General features: G+C 66.0%; 2 protein-coding genes across 6 annotated transcripts; one reads left to right on the plus strand and one right to left on the minus strand.

Annotated features, from left to right (window-relative positions):
* Nucleotides 1–1,025: 1,025 nt before the first annotated feature.
* IDUA (alpha-L-iduronidase) lies at nt 1,026–16,410 on the minus strand. 5 transcript variants are annotated; one of them, XM_061421070.1, is made up of 14 exons: nt 16,165–16,410; nt 15,315–15,455; nt 5,496–5,581; nt 5,234–5,341; nt 4,864–4,959; nt 4,562–4,764; nt 4,272–4,418; nt 3,977–4,193; nt 3,522–3,734; nt 3,310–3,431; nt 3,101–3,226; nt 2,942–3,018; nt 2,477–2,577; nt 1,026–2,355 (listed from the first exon to the last, which is right to left on the minus strand). In XM_061421070.1, exons 1-14 carry the CDS (start codon nt 16,317–16,319, stop codon nt 2,249–2,251), a joined length of 1,899 nt encoding a protein of 632 aa, XP_061277054.1. In that variant the 5' UTR covers nt 16,320–16,410; the 3' UTR covers nt 1,026–2,248. The 5 variants fall into 5 exon arrangements, with proteins under 5 accessions (XP_061277054.1, XP_061277053.1, XP_061277055.1 ...); XM_061421069.1 differs by having other exon boundaries at nt 4,272–4,451; nt 16,165–16,404; XM_061421072.1 differs by having other exon boundaries at nt 2,266–2,355; nt 2,938–3,018; nt 4,272–4,451; nt 16,165–16,400.
* SLC26A1 (solute carrier family 26 member 1) lies at nt 9,754–15,619 on the plus strand. The gene is made up of 3 exons (XM_061421064.1): nt 9,754–11,063; nt 11,954–12,572; nt 12,997–15,619. Exons 2-3 carry the CDS (start codon nt 11,982–11,984, stop codon nt 14,524–14,526), a joined length of 2,121 nt encoding a protein of 706 aa, XP_061277048.1. The 5' UTR covers nt 9,754–11,063; nt 11,954–11,981; the 3' UTR covers nt 14,527–15,619.
* Nucleotides 16,411–21,403: the final 4,993 nt, after the last annotated feature.

Here is a 21,403-nt window from a genome sequence, read left to right on the forward strand (position 1 = left end):
TCTGAGGCTGACCCCCCGCAAGTGCTCTCGTCCAGGACCCAGCATCCCGGAACACAGCTGCCTCCTCATCGGTCAGGACCGACTCTGCTCTCGAGAAGCCGCTCCGGGGCGGTTCCAGCCGCATTTACAGAGGAGCACGACCCCAAGGCCAGTGAGAAGCCAGTGCCCGCAGCATGCGTCCAGAGCCTGGGCCCCGTGTGTCTGGAAGCAGGAAGTGTGACCCGGAGGCTCCCCGCCACGGGGGCCCGCCCTGGAGGGTGGTCCGAGGGCACGCCCACCAGCAGCAGGACCGAGGCGCACGTCTGGCTCCCGCAGGCCACGCCCAGCGGGCCTGACTCAGGATGACGAAGACGAGACACCTGGGGACAAACGCCTGGGGAGGGGGGCAGAGAGGGCTCTGCGTCCTGCAGGAAGGCCGCACGGGTCCAGGGAGGGACCCCTGCCGCCGGACAGGGCAGCCTCTTGCCGTCGCGGGCCGTTCCACGGCACACGTGCGCGACGGCCATGGCAGCAAGGATGATGAAGACTGTGCAGGGGCCCAGGACGTGGCCTTCCAGAACTCCCAGCCTGGCTCCCAGCCCAACCCCGAACCAGCAAGGACCAAAACATGGTCAGAGGGCAAGGACATGCCCGCAGCTTGGGGGCTGTTTGATGGCACCCCAGCCACGGTCCAAGTGGAGATGGTGACTTGCCCCTGGAGACAGCCAGGGCTTGACCGTCCCAATGAGACCCAGGGGCCAGGGCCAAATCCCCACTGATGGCTGCGGAGCCACAACTGTCTCCGAAGGAGGTGCCCTCTTCCCGGCAGCCAGGCGGCAGCGGGCTCCTGCCGGGAGACTGAGGAGGAGCCTGGGCCATTGCTCTGGGCCTAGAAGGACGGGCAGGGGGTGATCTCTGCTCCCTGGAGGCTAGGTGGGGCGCACGGTGTCTGAGAAAGGAACCCGGGAGCCCGGTACCCCTCCCAGGATGCTGAGAGCTGAGATGGCCCCTGACGGTTGGGGTGCTCAGGCCACCGAGCCAGCAAGTGGAGAAGAGGCTGCTTTAATGCTGGGGTTAGGTGTTCCCACCACAGAGAACAGGGTCAGGGCTTGCTGCAGGTAAACTGCCTCCCCCAGTTCAAACACTGACATCCTTACCCCCAGGACCTTGGAATGTGAGTGCTGTTTGGAGTGGGAGCCTTTAAAAAGGCGACTGGTAACAGTGGGGCCCTGGGCACCAAGCCCTGAGGCAGGGGGATGGGCGCTGATCTTGGGGTTCACATGGAGAATGGCCAAACCAAAACCCTTGCCCAGGATAAGGCAACTGGTGGGCCCGGATACCCGTGTGCTTCGTGTGGACGGGGCAGCAGGTTCAGGGCGGGTCGGGGGACGACCAGACCTTGCCTTCCATCTGCTCAGCCAGGCCTGCACTGCCCCCCGCCCCCCCGAGCCGAGGCGGCTCTGGGAGGGCAGCAGATGGCGGGGGCAGGGGTCGGGCCCACTTCTGCTGGGGGCGCTCCTCTCCTCACCGGGGGCCTCTCCACACCTTGCCCTGCGGGCTCCATCTGTCCTGGGATGCAGGTGAGGTGGGGAGGAGCCCCAGGGTTCTGCACCACCCCTGTGGCTTCCCTGCCCTCTGCCCACACGTCCGTCCACGGCCCCTAGGGTGTCCTCGTCTGGACATGCCATCTGTTTCCTCTCGGGGCCAGATAAGCAGCCCAGATGGCCGTGGAGTGGACGCTGTCAGCCTCTCTCCACTGGACAGTCTGGCCCAGGCAGCCTGGAAAGCCCCGCCAGCGGGTCCAGGGGGCAGTCTGGCTGGGCCTCAGGAAGAGTGACTCTTCTGGGCTCTGTCTGCCCCAGGCCACTCCCTCCGGCAGAGCCTCAGGTCCCGCCCTCCAGGGGACACGGTGGGCTCACTACAGCCAGTGGTGACAGCGGAGACCCCAGACAGGCAGGGCGGGCACTCCAACTCAACACTCGTCTGCATCCCAGCCGAGCGGAGTCCTGCTCCCACGGGTGGGCAGAGGCCTCGGGTGGGCCGGCGGGGATGGCCGTGCTCCAGCCAGGCCGCGCGTCCCCAGTGCCCACCGTGAAGGCTGTCCCCGAGACTGTGAGTCGTAAAGCACTTTAAGGGGTGAGTGAGGGGTGGGAGGAGACCAACAGAAGGGAGGACTGGCTGGCAGGCTGTTGGCAGTTGGGCCCAGCCTGGCTCCTGGTCGCCCAGGCTCACGGTCAGCACAGGCCCAGTCGCTGGGCAGCAGAGGCCCTCAAGAGGCAGGGGCCTCCAGGTACCGCACGGGGCTGGAGAAGGGGCCTGGCCGGGCCCAGTAGTCCACAGCACAAACCCGATAGGAGCCGGAGACCACAGCTGTGTCTGCGGACAGAGGTACATGCCTGTCTGTAGCCTGAACCCCTTATCCCCCCAAACTCCAGGTGTCAAAAGGCCCTGGACCACCCCACTCCCCCCAGGGATTGTGCTGAGGTGGTGGGCACACCTGGGCTGAACACGAACAGGTTAAAAGTCGAAGGCTTCCTGCTGATGGGAGCGAACACCCCACCCTCCGGGCAGAACTGGATCTCGTAGGTCCACAGGCACCTGGGGAGGTCAGACCAGGGCTGGGGTCCAGGGGGCTGCAGAAAGGGCAGGCCCAGAGCCCTTCCCTCCCCCTCCCAGGCTCTGAACACTCTCCCTGCAGTGACGACGGCCACCCTGGCTGGGAGCAGAGAGCTGGAACACAAGTGTCACAGGCAGGTCCCCTGAAGGCGCCCCTACCCTACGACATCAGACAGGCGCAGAGCCATGGGCCTTGGTGCCAACAGTGGAGGCAGGTGAGTGTGGGGGACAGGGGCGTATCCTGCCGGGAGCAGTCCGAGGGGCGCTGGGGCCCTGCAGCGGGGAGGACTTGGGGGCTGAGGCGGGGTGGAGGGCAGAGGTAGGGGCGGTGACCGCGCTCACGCACTTGGAACCCACACGCTCATCCGACCAGACCAAAAGCAGCTGCCCGCGGGTCAGGGGCAGAGCACGGAGCCGAGTCACCTGGGGGAGCGAAGCACAGGGTTGGCGGAGCGGGGCGCCCGGGGCGTGCGGCGGGGTCGGGTGGAGGGGAGCGGCCGCTTGCCTGGCCCGGCGGCTCCTCGGGGCGCGCGCACACGTGCACCAGCAGCAGCGAGGGCAGAGCGAGCGGAGGGCGCAGCGTCAGGCGGCCGCTGCTGGGGAAGGAGCGCGGTTTCACGGCCGCAGGGTCCTGGGGACAGAGTCGGACGCTCGGGACCCTGGGACCTCAGGAGGCGCCCCGGCCCCGCCCCGCCCCGCCCCCTCCCCGCGGACCTCGGCCGCGCGCATGCGCCGGAACTGCGCTGCAGAGGGGAAGACCGGCATGCCCAGGCGCCGCCACTCGCCGTAGGGGTTGCAGAGCCAGTTGTCCGCGTAAAGCTCGACGAAGACGACCTCTGCGGAGCCAGATGCTGGGGCCGCGCCTCGCCTCCTCCAGGCCCCGCCCGCCCCAGGGCCGGGGTCTCCTCCCCGCGACCCCTACTCACCGGGGCCCGGGGGCACCCCCTGCAGGCTGAGAATCAAGGGGACCGTGCGGTTGGCGTGGGCGCGGGTGTCATCGCTTCCGTAGACCAGCACCGTGGCGCGCCAGGCGTCGGCCGGGCCAGTGGGGCGGTGAACGCTGGCCAGGACGCCCACCGTGTGGTTGCTGTCCAGCACCGTGCCGCCCCGCGACACCTCGGCCCAGAGCTGCTCGCCGTCTGCAGGCACGCGGGGGCGGTCAACACGGGGGTCTTGGCCGCTCTGCCCTCCCGGGCCGGGCTTCCCACCGTTCGCCCTCCGCGGGAGGTCCCCGGCCACGCCACAACCTCCTTGGCCCCGTGAGCTAGGAACAGGGCGCGGAGGGGCGAGAGAAGAGCTCCCCGCTCCGCGGCAGGGTCCGTCGGCCCTCGGGCCTTTGCACAGGCTACTCCTGGCCTAGAGAGAGCGGCCCGCCGCTCACCCAGCAGGGCCAGCAGCGCCATGGCGGTGAGCACCGGCTTGCGCAGCAGCTGCACGTGCGGCGGCCGCGTGTCGTTGACCTGGAAGCGCGCGGTGAGCGTGCGCTGGGAGAACTGGTGCGGGTGGTAGCTCAGGAAGGCGTTGTCGTTGCTCAGGAGCGCATAGCGGACGGCCGAGCTGGCGTTCGCCAGCAGCAGGTTCTGGTGCTGCGCGACGACCTGCGGACGTCGGGCGTCTGGGACCGCGCCGGTGGGGCGCCCGCCCCTCCCACCCGGGGCTCCCGGGGGCGGGCCCACCTTCACGACCATGGCCGCGTAGGTCACGTCGGCCCTCCAGGGCTGCGGCAGGGACCAACCCACCAGCGGGTCGGCCTCGTCGTTGTAAATGGGGGTGTCAGCGAACTTGGGGAAGAGCCGCTGTATCTGCTGTACGACCGCCGCCTCCTGCTCTAGGATGAAGATAGAGCTGCCCGCGCCCTGCGAGCGGCCGCTTGAGCACCTCGGGAGGGCCGCCGAGGGGCCTCCGGCGGGGCGCGGGGCGGCGGTGGGGGGGGGGGGGTGGCGGAAGGGCGGGGTCCCCAGCCTACCTTCTTGTGCAGAGCGATGTAGTCCAGCCGCACGCCCACCTCCCCGGTAAAGAAGTTGCTGCCGTTGTTACAGTGCCCCAGGAGGCCCCAGCAGAGCGGCGAGCGGGGCGGCGCGTGGAAGGCGTCTCCAGGGCCGCCCAGGCGCAGAGCCGGGCTGGCTGCTCTCAGACCCTCGGAGCAGGCGTCGTAGTAGTTCAAGAAGCCTGGTTGGGAAGGACACAGAGTCCATACCGCGGGGCCAGAGGGGCCCGCTGCCAACCCCCTCGCAGATCCACAGGACCCCAAGAGGCCGGCTCACCCACCTTGCAAGGTCATGGACACGTTGTCAAAGTCGTGGTGGTCTGGCTCGTTCCACGTCTCAAAATTCCACTTGGAAACATGCTCGAGGCCATACCTACCTGTAGAGGGTCCTCGCTGTGGCAAGAGGGCCCCTCCTCTGGGGCGGTGTCACCAGCTCATGGAGCCCTCCAGGGAGGGGCAACCATGGCTGGGAGGTTTGGATGTGATGGGATGGTCTGGGTTCCCGGGAGCTGGACCCCCCTGCCCTGTCCCTCGCCCATCAGGAGGCCTTGGCTTGGTGACTTCATGAGAAAACCAGGTGAAGGGGTGGGACGGAGGGCAGCCTGCCCAGGAGTGCCCGCCCCGTCCCCGCAGGGCATGCACCCTGCCCACCGATGTATCTCCTGGCGAGGAGAGAGACCAGGTTCCTCCACTCGAACACCTGCTGCTTGTCCTCAAAGTTGGTGAAGCGTCCAGAGGGGCTGCCCATCAGCTCGAAGCCTGCAGCAACGAGGGTGGCGTCCCACCGCTCACCTGCCTGGTGCAGCCAGGCGGGCACAGAGGCAGCCCCAAGTGGGCAGCCAGGAGGACCCAGAAGAACCCAGCCAAGGAGAGATGGGGAGGCCAGTGGCACCAGGGCGATGTGGCAGCTTACCTGGGACGAGCTGGTTCTCCCTGAGAAGGTCCAGGTACCGATCCAGGTGGGTGAAGTTGTAGCGCAGGCCCTGCCCGACCAGCCCCCTGTGGAATGATGCTCAGTGTCAGGGTGGGGAGGTGGGCCGGGGGCTGAGACCGCAGCCACACTCAAGCAGCTTGGGAACCAGCAGAGCGCCCTGCAGGACTAGGCTCCAGACGCAGCTGGCCTTTCTCCTCTGAGAAGGTAACCGTGTGAGCCTAGTGGTCACTCACAGCCTAGTACGCACGGGTGTGTCTGTACTGGAAGCCCACCCTCAAGCCTTCAGGAACTCAGAACAGCCTGGGGCTCGGAGTAGGAGGGAGCAGGCATGTCTTTTGGAAAAGGTGCCACAGGATGGAGGCGGGGAGAGCAAGACAGCTCACAGCGAAGGGGGAGGCTGTGTGGTGGGCCTGGCAGGACACTGCACCACGAGATCCTGCACCTCCTGGGGCCAGGGGCCTGGATCTGGCTCCACAAGACCCCTGCACCCCCCTACTGTGAGATACTGTGGACACAGCACCCCTGCACCCTCCCGCTCTGAGCGATACTGTGGACACAGCACCCCCCCCAACTGTGAGAGGTACTGTGGACACAGTACCCCACCCCTCCCACTGTGGGAGGTACTGTGGACACAGTACCCCACCCCTCCCACTGTGAGAGGTACTGTGGATACAGTACCACCACCCCCTCCCACTGAGAAGTACTGTGGACACAGTACCACCACCCCCTCCCACTGAGAAGTACTGTGGACACAGCACCCCTGAACCCTCCCACTGTGAGGTACTGTGAACACAGTATCCCACTCCTCCCACTGTGAGAGGTACTATGGACACGGTACCCCCACCCCCTCCCACTGTGAGAGGTACTGTGGACACAGTACCCCATGCCCTCCCACTCTGAGAGGTACCATGGACAGGTCCCCTGCCTGCTTCTACTTGGAGAGGTACTGTGGACACAGCACCCCTGCCCTTTCCCCATTCTGAGAGACAACCTGGCCACAGCACCCCAGCCCCATCCCCCTCTGCCAGGCACCCTGGATAGTATACCTGCCCCCTCCCCCCTCTTCCAGGCACCATGGACAGTACCCCAGCATCCTCCCCCCTCTGAGAGGCACTGTGGACAGCACCCCTGCCTCTTCCTACTCTGAGAAGCAATGTGAGCCCCTTTTTTTCCTTCATATGTTTTTGAGGCTTAATTTTTTTAGCGCACTTTGGATTCACAGCAAAATGAGAGGGAAGTAGAGACTTTCCCATTTACCCTTGCCACCCTACAGGCAAAGCCCCCGCCCCCATAATCAACTCCCAGAGTGGGACATTTGTTAACATTTTTGAACCCACACTGACATAATCACCCCAAAACCACAGTTCTGGGTGGTGGTGTGGAGGTAACGCGAGGGAGCCGAGTGGATGGATTTAGGAGGAGGAGGGGCAGCACGCTCTGACCGAGGGCGAGCTAGGAGGGGAGTCCAGCCACCGGGGTTTTGCTTGAGGACCTGGGTGGGGGGCGGCTGCAGCAGGCAGGGGCAGGAAGGGGGAAGCTGAGTAAGATGGGCCTTGGCCATGCTGGTGTGGCGCGGCGGTGAGCATCCGAGGGGAACCCGGCTCGGGGGCTGGCAAAGGGAGCCGGTGCCCGCTGGTCACGCCGAGGCGTGCAGGGCGGGCGGAGCAGAGAGGGTCTGAGGCCCGCCGGTCCAGATCGTAGCGGGAGGTGCAGCTGCGCCCCCAGCGGCTCCCTCCCGCGCGCGGCGGCGGCGGCGGCGGGCTGAGGATGAAGTCCTGGGAAATCCTGCCCTGCCCTGCTCTGTTCTGTCTCACACCGGTCTGGGCTGACCAGCGCTGAGCCCCGGACGGAGAGCGAGCGCTTGGGCAAGTCAGCACCTCCCTCCCGGGCCTCCGGCCCCCCACTCTTCTCTACACAAAGTCAAGGCCAAGCCACCACGCACCCAGGTGCCTCTGGCTCAGGCTCGGTCTTCCCGCCTCCGGGGGGCCAGACCCACGGCACGTGCGCAGCGGTGATCCGCCCCCTCCCCCCTCCAAAGGTCACAAGCAGCAGCAAACGGAAAAAACCTTAAGCAATAGGGTAAAAATTAAATGCGCGGCAGGGGGCAGGTTCCAAAGTCCCGCAGGTGGGGGTGGGTGACTCTGAGGAGCGGGTGCCAGGCTCTCTCTGCGGATCCCGCGAGCGAGGCAGGCCTCGGGTAAATGCTGTTCCCGCGTTCTGATCCCGGGCCAGCAGGGTGCCGCTAGGGGAGCCCCAGCCGCAGGGCCGATGCCAGCCCGTCACTCCGAGCGGACCTGAGAGTCCGCTGACCCGTCCGGCGTCGGCCCCCGGAAATGCCCTGGGGGTCGGGACACTTGCTCCTCGGGGACCAGAAGACCCAACATTGGGGGATCCCGGGCCCAGAATCCCGGAGGGGTGGCCCTTGGGCCCCACTGTTGGTGCCCAGGTCTCCATCCGTCTCAGCCCCCACTGGGGAAGGAATGGGAGCGATCAAAGCCAGCGAGAGGGCTGAGCCAGCGCTGCAGTGCGCGGCCCAGCCCAGCGACCCCCTGCAGGGGCCGGGGTCACCGACGCAGTCGCCCCAGCTCCTCTCCACCCTGCCGCCCCGCAGGGGCCAATCCTGGGTGGGAGGCACAGGCGGGGTCGCCTTCCGCTCCTGCAAGGGGGCCGGGCCGCGGCGGGCGCACAGCGGCGGCTGCACAACAGCTTCATTCATCGCGCAGGCGGCCAGCGGGACGGCGCCGAGCCCACCCCCGCCCCTCTGCCCGAGCGCGTGCGCCGCGAGGACCCGGCGGGCGGCGCGCAGGTGAGTGCTCGCGTCCGCCGGGCGGGGCCCAGGCCCCTCTTGTGGAATAGTGGGGACGCCGGGTGGGGATGCCCCCCCCCCGCCCCCGGCTGGCGCGGGAAGGGATGCGCGGGCAGGCGGGGGCGCAGGGTGGGGCCGGGGTTGCTCGGCTTGGGGGGCGGTGCGGAGTGGGGGGCGCACTCGTGAGGGGGGCGACGGGCAGACCATGTGTGGAAATGCACGCGGCGGGAGCCCGGGCTGCTCCTGCTTGGTGCGGGTGGGACGCGCGGAGCCGGCATGGGCGAGTGCGCAGGGCGGGGCCGAGAGCGCCGAAGCGCCCTCCGGTCGGGGCGCGCCCTACGGCCGGGCCTGCGTGCGACTGGGCAGTGGGGAGAGGAACCGCGAGCTGCGCCCTGGAGATGAGGATGGGCTGGCTCTTCTCACGTGCCGTGGGGATACAAAGCTCCTTTCCAAATACGTGAACTCAGCTATGGAGACGGTGATTTAAGGACCAGTATTAAACAACTGTGCACAGGATTGGAGGAGGCAAACGAAGGGCGGTCCACCCCCCGACCCCCGCCCTCCCCGTGCCCTCTGTGGTCCAGCCACGCGCCAGGGCCCTGCTGTCTCCTGCCCACGGAGAAAAGTCTGCAGTGGGCTTCAGCCAGCAAGGCCCCGGGCCCCAAGGCAGTGCCTGTATTCCTGCTTAGACCACAGTGAAGAACACGGGCCTCAAAGCACAGGGGGCAGACGGGCTTGGCTCAGGCCCGGGGGGTCCTGCTGGTCTCGCCAAGGACAGGAGCGAAGCCTCAGCTGTATCTCCTCACTTGCTTAGAAGCAGGGGCTGGGGGAGTAAAAGGCCCAACCCCACCACCACGACAGCCAGGCCAGCCCGGAGGACAGCCCTCCCGGAGCGTCTCCACCCACCCAGCCCCCAGCACGGTGCTCCGCACGTGGTCGGTCCCCAGAACGCCCGCCCGCCCGCCCGCCTCCAGGCTCCCCTCCCCTCCCCACACCAGCTCCCGGGCCCATCACATCCCACCACTGCCACTCCACGCACTCAGGAACCCCCATGTGCACAGCCTGGGCCTTACCCACCCAAGGAGACTACCAGGGTGGGCAAAGCACCCCTTCCCCAGGCTGAGGCCCCCAGTTCCACCTCTGCCCACGTGGCAGTTCCCGCACTGCTGGTAGCAGGGTTGGAAGATAAGCGCTGTGACCCGGAGGTTGCACTCTCTCCAGCCCAGAGAGGACTCTTATCTGCCCCTGGGCAGCTGTGACTCATCCTGCCTGCTTGTTGGCCAGTGGCTCCTGTAAATAAACCACATCCTTGGGCAAACAGCTCCCTGCTAGGGCCAAGTGGGCCCTGGGCAGGACTCTGGGCAGTGTGGGGGGGCATACTGGGGTGGGAGGGGGCACACTGAGGGGTGGGGGGGGTGCGCTGGGGTGGCCCAGGCTCTGGCGGAGTCCTCAAGGGCAAGGATTCTGTTGAGCTGAGCAGTGGGGCCTGGGCGCTGTCCACACTGCCCGCTTCTGCAGGTGTGGGGAGACCTCCCACTCTCGGGCGTTCCCCCGCCCATCCTGGGGTTCCACCCCCATCTTTGCCCCCAAATGGGGCCCCGGGCTTCTCCAGCCAGGCTGTGGATGTGAGAACAGGGCACACCTTTCAGGGGGCTCTGGGGGAAGGTCCCAGAGTGAGTGTTAGGAACCTGGAGAGATCTCTGCCCGCCCCCCATCACCCGGGCCTTGGAGGACAGCAGGCCCAGGCCAGCTCTGCCTTGCAGCCCCATCATAGCAACCCTGGCCCGGCGCCCAGGGTGGAGGACACTCACGGCCCAGGAGATGGGCTCCTCTCCCCACATTGCTCCTCAGACACCCACCTGTTCCTTTTCAAGGTGGGAGAACTGACGTTCCGAGTGACCTTTAGGGCAGCAACACCCACAGTTCACTGTGTGTGGGACGTGAGGGTAGTTCTCTAAAGTGACTGTTTACCTTCCCACTGGCCTCGAGAGGCAGGTCCCACCACCCTGGAGGAGCGGACAGAGGTGTGGTGGGGCCAGACACCCGCCCTCAGGGTCAGCACCTGGCTGAGAGCCAGCCGGTTGGGCTCCAGAGGGCAGACCCAAGGCCCCCGCCCCCCCAGCAGAAAGGACACGCTCGGCTGGTCATTGGATCTCAATACCGGCAACCCTGGAGTCCGAGGGCCTGCACTCCACACAGACCCAGGGCAGGAGCCGGGCCGTGTCTGCCTGGGGCCCAGCCAGCTCCGGCACGGACCAGACCCACCTCTTGGAAGATGGGACGTCCAGGGATGGCGCTGGGAGACGCGTCCTCCCTGCAGACCCCCACCCTTGCCCACGCCCCGAGCTGAGGACTCACCCTGCTGGCTGCCCCCCGCCCCTACCCCAGCCGCCCTGTCCGCACCTGGAGCCCCGCTCCTGGGAGGCTGGAAGCTTAGGAAAGGCCCACACAATCGTCACTCTCTGAGCCTCTGATTACAGAACTCCCCGGATTAGCTGCTCAGGTAACGCTCATCTTGGGGAAACCTGTGACTCAGCAGTCTCTGAAGTAAATGATTTAACTGCAAGCCCAGCAAGCTGGGCAGTCAGATGCTGAGCACAGACCACTGCCTGCTGGCCAGCGCGGGCCAGCTCAGCCTGAGCCCACCGCTGCACGCCCCACCTGCAGACTGAGCCAGAGGGTCCCCGGGACAGACGCGCCAGGCCTGAACTACCCGCCGAGCCTGGGAGGGGGTCCCTCAGGTAAGAGTCCCCCAGGGCCCGCTGCAGGACAGCGGGGCTCTGGACTACCTAGCCACAGCAGAGGTCAGCGCCCCTGTCTGCAGAGTGGCAAGGCCCGACCCCAAGGTTTCCTCTGTGGACTCCCAGGCGTTCAAACAGTCCTCAACCGACGCCTCTGGACCCCGGAATTCTGGCTGAGCTCAGGGGACCCCATGTGGTGTGCTCACCCAACAGAGCCCCCAGGGGCAGCGCCCGCCTCATGCAGGGCCGGACCTGAACCCACCCTCCTCACACAGGGCCGCCCCAGGCCCCAGGGCCCAGCCCCACGTGCACCTGCCGGGGTGACCAGGCTCTGAGCGGGCAGAGACCATCACGAGGGGGGCATCAAGAGCAGAAGGCCGGAGGGCCCTCAGGACAGCTGGGAACAGTGCCCCGGTGCTCGCTGAGCAGGCGGCAGGTCGGGCTGGGCCCGCGCGGCAGGCTGCCCTCTGGACGGTGAGGACAGTTGGCACACGCTTCCCAAGGTGCCCGTGGGGTCTGAGCCAGAACCCAGCTGCGTTAACTCGCGCTGGGAAAGGGGGCCTGCCATCCAGGACCCCCTGGCAGGCGACAGGCGTGTAGCCTCACTGCCCCGCAGCTGCACCACACACACAGGAGGTCTGCCCGAGGAGCGGCCACGGCAGGCGCTGCTGCAGCGTGGACTCGGGGCTCCGGCCTCTGCAGGGCCCCTCCTCTTGGCCTGGGCCAGGTGTCCGCATATCGGGTGGAGCGGCCTCTGCTGTGGGCGCGGGCCGCTGGGGCTGTGTGTGCACGGGAGCCCGGTCCGGCCGTGCGTCTGGCTCCCACGAGGCCCCCTGACCCTGACAGCTTGGCCACCCCGACGGCGACACCCACCTCCGCCCGCTTTGCAGGTTCTCCCAGGGGGCCCACTGCCCCACGATGGAAGCGTCCCCCGAGTACACGGAGTGGGGCGGGCAGCTGGTGCTGGTCCGACGGCGCCCCCCGCCGCCCCCAGGCCTGGGTGAGGCCCTGAAGGCTGGGCTGCGGCGGAGCTGCGCCTGCAGCCTGCAGGGCACCTGGGCGCAGCTGCAGGCCCTGTTCCCTGCAGTCCACTGGCTCCGCCAGTACCGGCCCCGGGAAGCGCTGGTGGGCGACGTCATGTCCGGGCTGGTCATCGGCATCATCCTGGTGCCACAGGCCATCGCCTACTCGCTGCTGGCCGGGCTGCAGCCCATCTACAGCCTCTACACGTCCTTCTTCGCAAACCTCATCTACTTCCTCATGGGCACCTCACGCCACGTCTCCGTGGGCATCTTCAGCCTGCTCTGCCTCATGGTGGGCCAGGTGGTGGACCGCGAACTCCTGCTGGCTGGCTTCGACCCCGCCCAGGATGGCCTGGAGCCTGGGGCCAACCGCAGCAGCCTCAACGGCTCAGCCGCCGCGCTGGTGCTTGGGCTGCAGGACTGCGCGCAGGACTGCTACGCCATCCGCGTGGCCACCGCCCTCACGCTGGTGGCTGGGCTTTACCAGGTGAGGGGCTGCACCTGCGCCCACATGGGGAGTCTGTCCGGGCAGCCGTGGGCTGTGGCCCCGGGCCCAGGCATGCCCCACTGCCCCACCTGGCCCCAAGTCCCCCCTGGCTTCCTGTCCCAAGTGGGACCCTGGGGCCCACCTGCCTTCCCGAGGCCTCCCCGCACCAGGGCACCTACCTCTTCCCAAAGGTCACCCCAGTCCCTGCCCTCAGCTCTCCTGGGAGGGGAGTGGCGTGCCTTCCAACGCCTGGAGTCCCCGTGCATGAGGCCCTTCTGCGCCCTGCGGCCACGGCGTGTGCTCCAGCGTCTGCTGGGCCTGTGTGCGCGCACACGTGCGCAGGCCACCTCGCGTGGGCCCCAGGGAGACAGGCAGTGTGAGGGCGGGGTGGGGCTGTCCACCTGCAGCCGCGGCTCGTCCACAGGTTCTCATGGGCATCCTCGGGCTGGGCTTCGTGTCCGCCTACCTCTCGCAGCCACTGCTGGATGGCTTCGCCATGGGGGCCTCAGTGACCATCCTGACCTCCCAGCTCCGGCACCTGCTGGGCGTGCGGGTCCCGCGGCACCAGGGGCCAGGCCTGGTGGTCAGTACGTGGCTGAGCCTGCTGCGCAGCGCCGGGCAGGCCAACCTGTGTGACGTGCTCACCAGCGCCGTGTGCCTGGCCGTGCTGCTGGCCGCCAAGGAGCTCTCGGACCGCTTCCGGCACCGCCTGAGGGTGCCCCTGCCCGCCGAGCTGCTGGTCATCGTGGTGGCCACGATCGTGTCCCACCTCGGGCAGTTCCATGAGCGCTTTGGCTCTAGCGTGGCGGGCGACATCCCCACCGGCTTCATGGCCCCGCGGGTGCCAGACGCAGGGCTGATGTGGCGGGTGGCGCTGGACGCCGCCTCCCTGGCCCTAGTGGGCTCTGCTTTCTCCATCTCGCTGGCGGAGATGTTCGCCCGCAGCCACGGCTATGCTGTGCGTGCCAACCAGGAGCTCCTGGCCGTGGGCTGCTGCAACGTGCTGCCCGCCTTCTTCCACTGCTTCGCCACGAGCGCCGCCCTGGCCAAGAGCCTGGTGAAGACGGCCACGGGCTGCCACACGCAACTGTCCAGCGTGGTCAGCGCCGCCGTGGTGCTGATGGTGCTCCTGGTGCTGGCGCCGCTGTTCCGGGACTTGCAGCGGAGCGTGCTGGCCTGTGTCATCGTGGTCAGCCTGCGTGGGGCCCTGCGCAAGGTGCGGGACGTCCCACGCCTGTGGCGGCTCAGCCCTGCCGACGCGCTGGTCTGGGTGGCCACGGCGGCCACCTGCGTGCTGGTCAGCACCGAGGCCGGGCTCCTGGCCGGCGTCCTGTTCTCGCTGCTCAGCCTGGCCGGCCGCACCCGCCACCCACGCACTGCCCTGCTCGCCCGCGCTGGGGGCTCCAGCTTCTACGGGGACCCGGCAGAATTCGAGGGCCTGGCCCCTGAGCCCGGCGTGCAGGTGTTCCGCTTCACAGGGCCGCTCTACTACGCCAACAAAGACTTCTTCCTACAGTCGCTGTACAGCCTCACGGGGCTGGACGTGGGCTACGCGGTCGCCAGGAGGAAAGAGAGGGGCCCTGGGGAGGGGGCCGGTGAGGGAGACCCTGTGGGGGGCAGGGACCCGGGGTCCGGGAGTGGTACGGCCTCGCTGGTGCCCGCGGTGACCCACTTCCATGCGGTGGTCATCGACTGTGCCCCGCTGCTGTTCCTGGACGTGGCCGGCCTGGCCACGCTGCAGGAGCTGCATCGAGACTATGGGGCCTTGGGCATCAGCCTGTTCCTGGCCTGCTGCAACCCCTCAGTGACGGACACGCTGAGAAGAGGCGGCTTCCTCGGGGAGGACCAGGGGGACGTGGCCGAGGACGGGCAGCTGTTCCCCAGCGTGCACTGTGCCGTGCAGGCGGCCCGCGCCCGCCACCAGGAGCTGGCAGCCTCCAACTCCATCCTCTAGCGGAGCCAGCGCCCGCGGCCAGCCCCCACGCCCACGCCCGTCACGGCCCCCCTCCATCGCCTGGTTCCTCCGACCCAGAGAAGCCGGGGAACCCCAAACGGGACGGAGGGCCGCACTGGGCACACACAAGGACGCATCCTGCACCCCGAGACAGACGCTGCCCCAGTGTCACGCTGGGCACGGTGCTGTGTGCCCACGGTCCACGGAGCCAGTCTCACCCTGGCGTCCTGTCTTACTTGGAGGACCCTGAGGCAGTACCTGGCGTCCAAGGTGCCAAAGGACATCGGTCCCTTGAGCCGCCAGCCCCCCTCCCCCCCCCCCCGGTGAGTGCCTGCAGCTCTGGCCAGGACGTGAGGGTCTCTGCGTCTAGGAAACCCCACACTGCATACACCAAGTGTCTCTCACACCGTGTACCTCAGCCGCGCTGGGCCTCGCGGGGCCAAGGCAGATGGGGCCAACATGACTGCAGCCTGGGCCTGACGGGCAACCCCGCACAGCCCGAGCAGAGCAAGCGTGCCCACTCGCCGCTGCGGGGTCCAGCTGTGCCTCCAGGGTGCCCTTCAGCAGGAAGCCCGCTGTGCCCGAGGCAGGGGCCGCCGGGAGGAGGCCCTGCAGTCCCGCCCCACGGGGTCTTTGCCAAGAAGCAGAGGGCAGTGGCTCCCGGGTGCAGGACTCCCCCTCCCTGTGCGCCCACCAGGGCCCGTGCTGCACTGTCCTCCAGCCCAGACGCCACCTCCTGTCAGTCTCGTCCGGACTCCGCCCAGCGGCCCAGCCCCTCCGTCACCCACCTGGCCGTAATGAGGTCCAGCAGCCAGTGGGTCCGAACCTGCTCAATGCCTCCGTGAGGGACCGCGCCCACGTAGGCCAGGTTGAGCTGCTGATCCCAGCTGAGGTCATAGCGGTCGGCCTGGCCGTGCGGCAGTGGGGGGCTGGGCACAAAGCGAGGGGGAGTGGAGCCATCAGTCCCCAGGGGAGGGGCTCGGGGAACAGCCTCCACACACCCCCCACCCACAAACCCAGGGAGGGCGTGGGGTGTGCCTTTCTGCCCGTGAATTTTACTGTCCCTGACATAATAAATCGGTCCCTAATGCCAGGACTGGGTGAAGCCTCAGGTTTATGGGGTCAAGGGCTCCCGGGGAGACCATATCCCCACCGTCAGCACCAAGCCTGACAGAGGCCACCAGGGGCACCGGGCACGGGAACGGGTCCCACTGTGGAGTCGTGGGACACGCTGAGGTTGCCCCCTTGAGACCGTCCTAGGTCACAGCCCCTCCTGCAGCCTGGGGTGTCCCGGGCGGCCACCAGGCTCTTCAGACTCCTGAGGGTGACCAGGCATCCCTGGGACCCGCCCCCAGGCCCTGACCGCAGGGGCAGCTGCTCAGCTGGCAAACCTGCGGCACCTGTGGAAGCCTGGCACAGGGCCAGCAGACAGAAAGGCGCGCCCCACCCTGACGGCGGCCCGAAAGGAAGGAGGGAGCCGCCGTCCCCCTCACTCGGGGCGCCTGCTCCAGCTGCGACTAGGGGCCCCGGAGGCCCAGGGCGGGGCGCGAGGCCGCGGGCCATTTGGGAGGAGAGCGCGGCGGGCAGGCGCTGGCTGGCCGGGCCGCCGCGACCTCGGCGTCCCCGCGCGGAGCTCACCAGAAGCCGGTGCTCCTCCAGAAGGGCCGTAGGGGCCGCAGCGCGCGGGCCGCGTCCACGCGCACCAGGTGCGGGGCCTCGGCGGCCACGAGCGCCGCCACCCAAAGCGCGCCCAGGACGGCGAGCAGCGCGGCGGAAGGGCGCGGGGGACGCATGGCGGGGGCGCGGGCGCACCCCAATCTCCGCAGGCGCCCCCGGCGCTCTGCGCTCCGAGAGCCGAGGTCCACGCCCCGCCGTCCGGTTCCGCCTCCGGGTCGCGCGCCACGTGACCGCCGGCGCGGGGAGGGAGCTCGGCAGGACCCCGGCAGGCGGGTCAGCTGCGGGGCTGGCGTGGTGGCCGGGGCGGGGCCGGAGCGCGGCCGGAGGGGCGGGTGGGGACGGTCCCAGTCCCGGTCCCGGCGGTGGGCGCCCGCAGTCGGAAGCTAGAGCGCGTCTCTAGGCGGAGGGCTGTGCCCTGCTCCCCGTCTGGAGCCCCTCCCGGCCGTGTGCGCCCCTCCTTCCCCTCCGGCGGCGGCGGGAACCGAGCCCCTGCGTCCCTTCCCGCGCGGCGGGCACTGGGCGGCTCTTGGAAAGCGCTTGGGGGGTCGTGTCAAGGCTTCGGAAGGTCGTCCCGCTGGCCGGGAAGTAGCCTAACGCTCCGGCCGGGTAGCTGCTCCATGGCTGAAACGGCGACGACTGGACGGTGCAGGGAGGTGACCAGATGTGGACCCGTTTGGAAGGTGGGCTAGTGGCTCTTAGGAATTTGGCCAGAGCTGCGTGGGGACCTGCGGTTTTTCTGAGAGAGGAGCTGTTGTAAAGCAACCGGGGTGGTCCGGGGTCTACGCTGCTTTTGAGAAGTGCAGCGGACATCTCTGTGGACGGCTGGGCAGCCTGGCCTGTGTGTTGGGCGAGGTGGGGTCAGCAGTGCAAGTGTTTCAGCTTCGAATCGCACACGCACACTGCGAGTTTCTGTGCCACTTCACTTCCTCCACCAGACACCTCGGGGCTCAGGGAGGGGCCTCCGGCCCCCACATTGACCTCCTTCGACAGCAGAGCCCGCCCGGAGTCCACCCTTGTCTGCTGTCCCCTGGGGTGAAGACATAGAAGAGCTGATCACTTTCCAAGAGTGACCGACGCCATCCAGCCACTGCATGGACCCGAGCTGCGCAGCCGGAGAAGGACAAAGACAGCAGAACCCAGAAGCGTCCAGGTGAAGTGCAGATGGCAAAGCCAGAGGGTGAGCCTTAACGCAGCTGGAGGAGAAAAGGACCCCTTACCTCAAAGAGCCAGACAGCGAGAAGAGCACCGAGCTTCCATCAGAAGCTACCAGAGCCAGAGGAAGGGAAAGGAAAACAAAGTCGATTGCTGTCAGCCAGGTCGTCTAAACCCAGCAAAAAGTGTGCTTTGAGACGAGATCAAAAGAGACACTTCCCAGGGTCCAGCTCCGAGGACATTCGTCACCACCGACCCTCCTTGATGGTAACTGGTGTCCTTCCATGGGGTCAGGGATCCTCATGGGAAGGAAGAACGTGTGGCAGAAGTGTCTGTCGTCCGCAAACCCGATGGAGAGCGACCCCCACACACAAGAGCGCTCTTGAGGCTTGAGACAGGTCCTGAGACGGAAGCCCCTAAACACAGTTGCCAGGAGTTGCGAGGGGCACAGCGGTGTGCGGGTGGCTGGCCGCCCTGTGCCCTGAGTGGAGCTGCTGCCCAAAGGGACTTCGCAGCTGCGATTGAGTTAAGGGTCTTACAGTGAGGAGATGATCCTGGATTATCTGACTGGGCCCTAATGTCCTTGTCGGGGGGAGATTTGACATGACAGAGGCCCCGTGGGGACTTCAGAAGAGAAAGCCTCCTGAAGACTGCCCTAAACTCTGTCCTCGGGACTTGTTTCAATCAGGCGTGGTTAGATCAAAGGACACAGACCCCAGAGAAAAGAGGCAGGCCCACACGGGGAGGCCAAGAGCAGAGGAGCATTATTAAAGGATCCCATGTGCAGGGCATCTCGAGTGCCCAGCAGCAGCACGCGTCCCCTTTAACAGAGGAAAGGGCAGTGGAAAGCTTTAGAAGCTGGCATGGGGGTGAGTTGGCCAAGGTGCTTGAATAAAGGGAGATTCAGGCCTGGAACGAGACAGAGACCCGCCTGGAGGCCCACTTGCTGGACTGGAGTTTGGAGAAGGCTGCCCGAGGAGGCCCGTCTGTGTCTCAGCTCAGCCCTCTGGGCGCCCTCAGGGCCAGGCTGTGAGACTGACCCTTGTGTGTGTCAGCCCGAAAGAACCAGCTCTCCCTGACCCCGTGCGTGGCCTTCGTGCGCCTGGAGACGTGCAGGATTTCAGTGTATTCGTGTGAGACCAGAGAGTCCTAAAGTCCTTCACTCCTAAGCGGGGGTTTTAGGCGATGCTTGGACAGTGTGATTGCGTGGGAACAGGCCACTCGGGGGAGCCCGCTGCTGGTGGGTTGAGCTTGGATTCGTTCCGTCACCAGGGCTGAGGGCCAAGGGCAGCGGGGCTGCGTGGAGCCCTGTCACAGGGTGGGACGGGTGGTGTGGCTGGAAGCTCCCTTCGCAAGTCCGGGGATGCCCACACTGAGACTCCGGTCGTCCCCCAGGTGGCTGGGAGGTCTGGGGGGGAATGCGTTGACCCCAGACCCAACAGAGACTGAAAGACGCTGGATCTGTGTGTCCCTCCTCGTCCTTGGAGGAGGGCGTTGCCATGGTGAGGCCTCACCTGTGCTTGGAGGAGGGCGCTGCTCTGGTCCTGGGCTCAGGGCCAGGCCTGCCCTGGGCAGCCTGGAGCAGTGGAGCTGTCCCTGGGAGTGGAGCCAGTGGTGGGAGAGGAAACCATTCTGGTTGCTGGCGGCTGAGGCCTCGGCGCTGACGCTGTCGAATTTCGGGTGTGGGGCCCGGCAGCAGGACCACTGCGGCATGGCGTGCTTTTTCCACCTGAAGTTTTCCTGGGAAAAGAACAGGCTGAATTAGGCTGCATTCTCCCCTCGATGCCCTTAGGTTGGTTTTTTCCTTTCAGTCTTTTCGCCTTCTTCATTTATTTATTCATTCGTTTTTCTGCTGGGATTCTTGTCCCTGCCTCTGGCTGGCGAGAGGGCCAGGGGCCCTGGAAGCGGCACCAGCAGCCTTTCCGCTTCTTCTTTCTCTTAAACAGAAGTCTGTTTTCCCTCTTAAATGAGCCCGGCCTCTGTCTCAAGCAGCTAAGAACGGTTTGCTTTCATCTGCCCCCATCAATCTCTGACTGTATTGACGATTTCGCTCATTTCACGTGTTCTTTCCTGGAGAAGGGAACCAGGGTTCTGGCCTGGAGAACCCCCACGGGTCGCAGAGTCGGCCGCACTGAGCGACTTTGTCTCACTTTCGCTGTGTTCTTGGTGCTCTGGCCTCTGGGGCCTTGATCCTGGAGAGGCTACCCCCCAGGACTGCACCCCCTTCCCAGACGGGTCCAGAGCCCTCACCCCAGTGGGCCCTTCACCTGCACTCATGCGGTGCCTCATTGTGCCCCCAGTCGCCCCCAGGCTGGCAGTGGACAGCCAGGGGCTGCCCGCGCTCAGGCCGGCCTGAGCCATTCACGCCGCCCAGCCCTGAGTTTCCTCCGTGGTCCTGTGCTGCTCGCCTCTCCTTCCTGCAACCCCCTGCGGAGGCGCTGGGCCACGCTTTCTTCGCTTCTGCCTCCTGACCCAAACCTCTACTCTGGACGGGCTGCCCCTTCTCTCAAGCAGTGTGAATAATAAATTCTTCGTCCAGAGGCAGTGTCTCCCTCACTTTACCACATGTGATTAAAACAAACCCTGGGCACAATATTCGAACAGAGATGTCGTGCTGAGGCTCTGACGGTGGAGGAGGGGGCCTCGGGCTCCAGAATGCTGAGAACAGGGCTCGGTCACTGGGCGGGAACGCGGACCTGCCCACAGCCTGAACACACACAGGGGCTCCTGCTGGACGAGACTGGACCGTGACACCGGAGCAATGGGACTGCGTGGCACTGGGCAAGGAGGCACAGAGGCACCAGGGAAGGTCCACGCAGCAGCCTGGGTTCACACAGGGCCTCAGCCACATGCCCACGAGGCTTTGTAAAATTCGCTAAATGCCATATGTAAAGTAGACAGCCAATGGGAATTTGCTGTATGGCTCAGGAAACTCAAACAGGGGCTCTGTATCAACCCAGAGGGGGTGGGATGGAGAGGGAAATGGGAGGGAGGTTCAAGAGGGAGGGGATCTATGTACACCTATGGCTGATTCATGCTGAGGTTTGACAGAAAACAAAATTCTGTAAAGCAATTATCCTTCAATAAAAAAATTTTTTTAAAACTTGCTAAATGAAGACAACGTGACCACGGTGGTTCCCACACTCTCTCGGGTGCCCCGTCACACTGTCCTCTGGCTGGAGTGGTCCTGGGGGGCACTCTGGGGGTCTGGCCAAGGGGAAATTGGTTGTGGGAACATCAGTTGGGGGTCAGTGGGGAAGCCACTTGCTTGGGAAGTCACGGCCAGACATCCTGGAGTAGAAAACAGCTTCCAGGACCTCCTATCGCAGCTGCCCAGCAGGAAGGCGTGAATCACACCAGCTTTGGGAGAGGATTAAACATCAGCTGACTTAACAGGAAATACTGACATCCACAAGATACCGAGGCCCCTGCCTGCCAACGACAAGGACATAACGTAAGGAGCTCCGTCAGGTCTGCGGGGGCATTTAGATTAGTCACAACCCAAGAAAGGACACAGCCCTGAGGCTTCCCAGCTTACAGATGAGAGAAGTTGACAAAGTTCTCTCCAGGTGTTTCAGCAGTCTTAACTGTTCACATGATACAATCAGTAATGACTCGTCAAGGAAAAGTCTTGTGAAATAGCAGCCACAGGACTCCCCTGGTGGTACAGTGGATAAGGATCCACCTGCCAATGCAGGGATCCGGGTTCGAGCCCTTGTCTGGAAGACGCGCGTGCCTCGGAGCGACTGAAGCCTGTGGGCCGCGACTCCTAACCCAGAGCTCCAGAACTGCTAGAGCCCTACTCCACAACAACTGATCCCCCGCTGTGAGAAGCCACGAGCTGTGGCTAGAGAGTGTCCCCTGCTCCTCAAAACCAGGAAAGCCAGAGCACAGCACAAACAGCAGCACAACCAAAAATAAATATGCAAATAAGCCCCCAAAGTGGCCCTCACTGTTTTCTGATCAGTTATGCCAGAGGGACGAAATTATCTCTCTCTGTTCTCCCTGGACTATGATACTGTTATAAAGAGACAATAAGAAAATGCAG

This window comes from Bos javanicus, chromosome 6 (assembly GCF_032452875.1).
Source record: "Bos javanicus breed banteng chromosome 6, ARS-OSU_banteng_1.0, whole genome shotgun sequence".
NCBI lineage: Eukaryota > Metazoa > Chordata > Mammalia > Artiodactyla > Bovidae > Bos > Bos javanicus.

Coding starts and splice junctions, on each gene's coding strand:
- SLC26A1 (XM_061421064.1), top strand. CDS start 11,982: ATGGAAGCGTCCCCCGAGTACACGGAGTGGGGCGGGCAGCTGGTGCTG. Junction 12,573..12,996: donor TGGTGGCTGGGCTTTACCAG/GTGAGGGGCTGC, acceptor GCTCGTCCACAG/GTTCTCATGGGCATCCTCGG.
- IDUA (XM_061421069.1), bottom strand. CDS start 16,319: ATGCGTCCCCCGCGCCCTTCCGCCGCGCTGCTCGCCGTCCTGGGCGCG. Junction 3,227..3,309: donor GGCGCATGCGCGCGGCCGAG/GTCCGCGGGGAG, acceptor CTCTGTCCCCAG/GACCCTGCGGCCGTGAAACC. Junction 3,019..3,100: donor CCGAGGAGCCGCCGGGCCAG/GCAAGCGGCCGC, acceptor TCGCTCCCCCAG/GTGACTCGGCTCCGTGCTCT.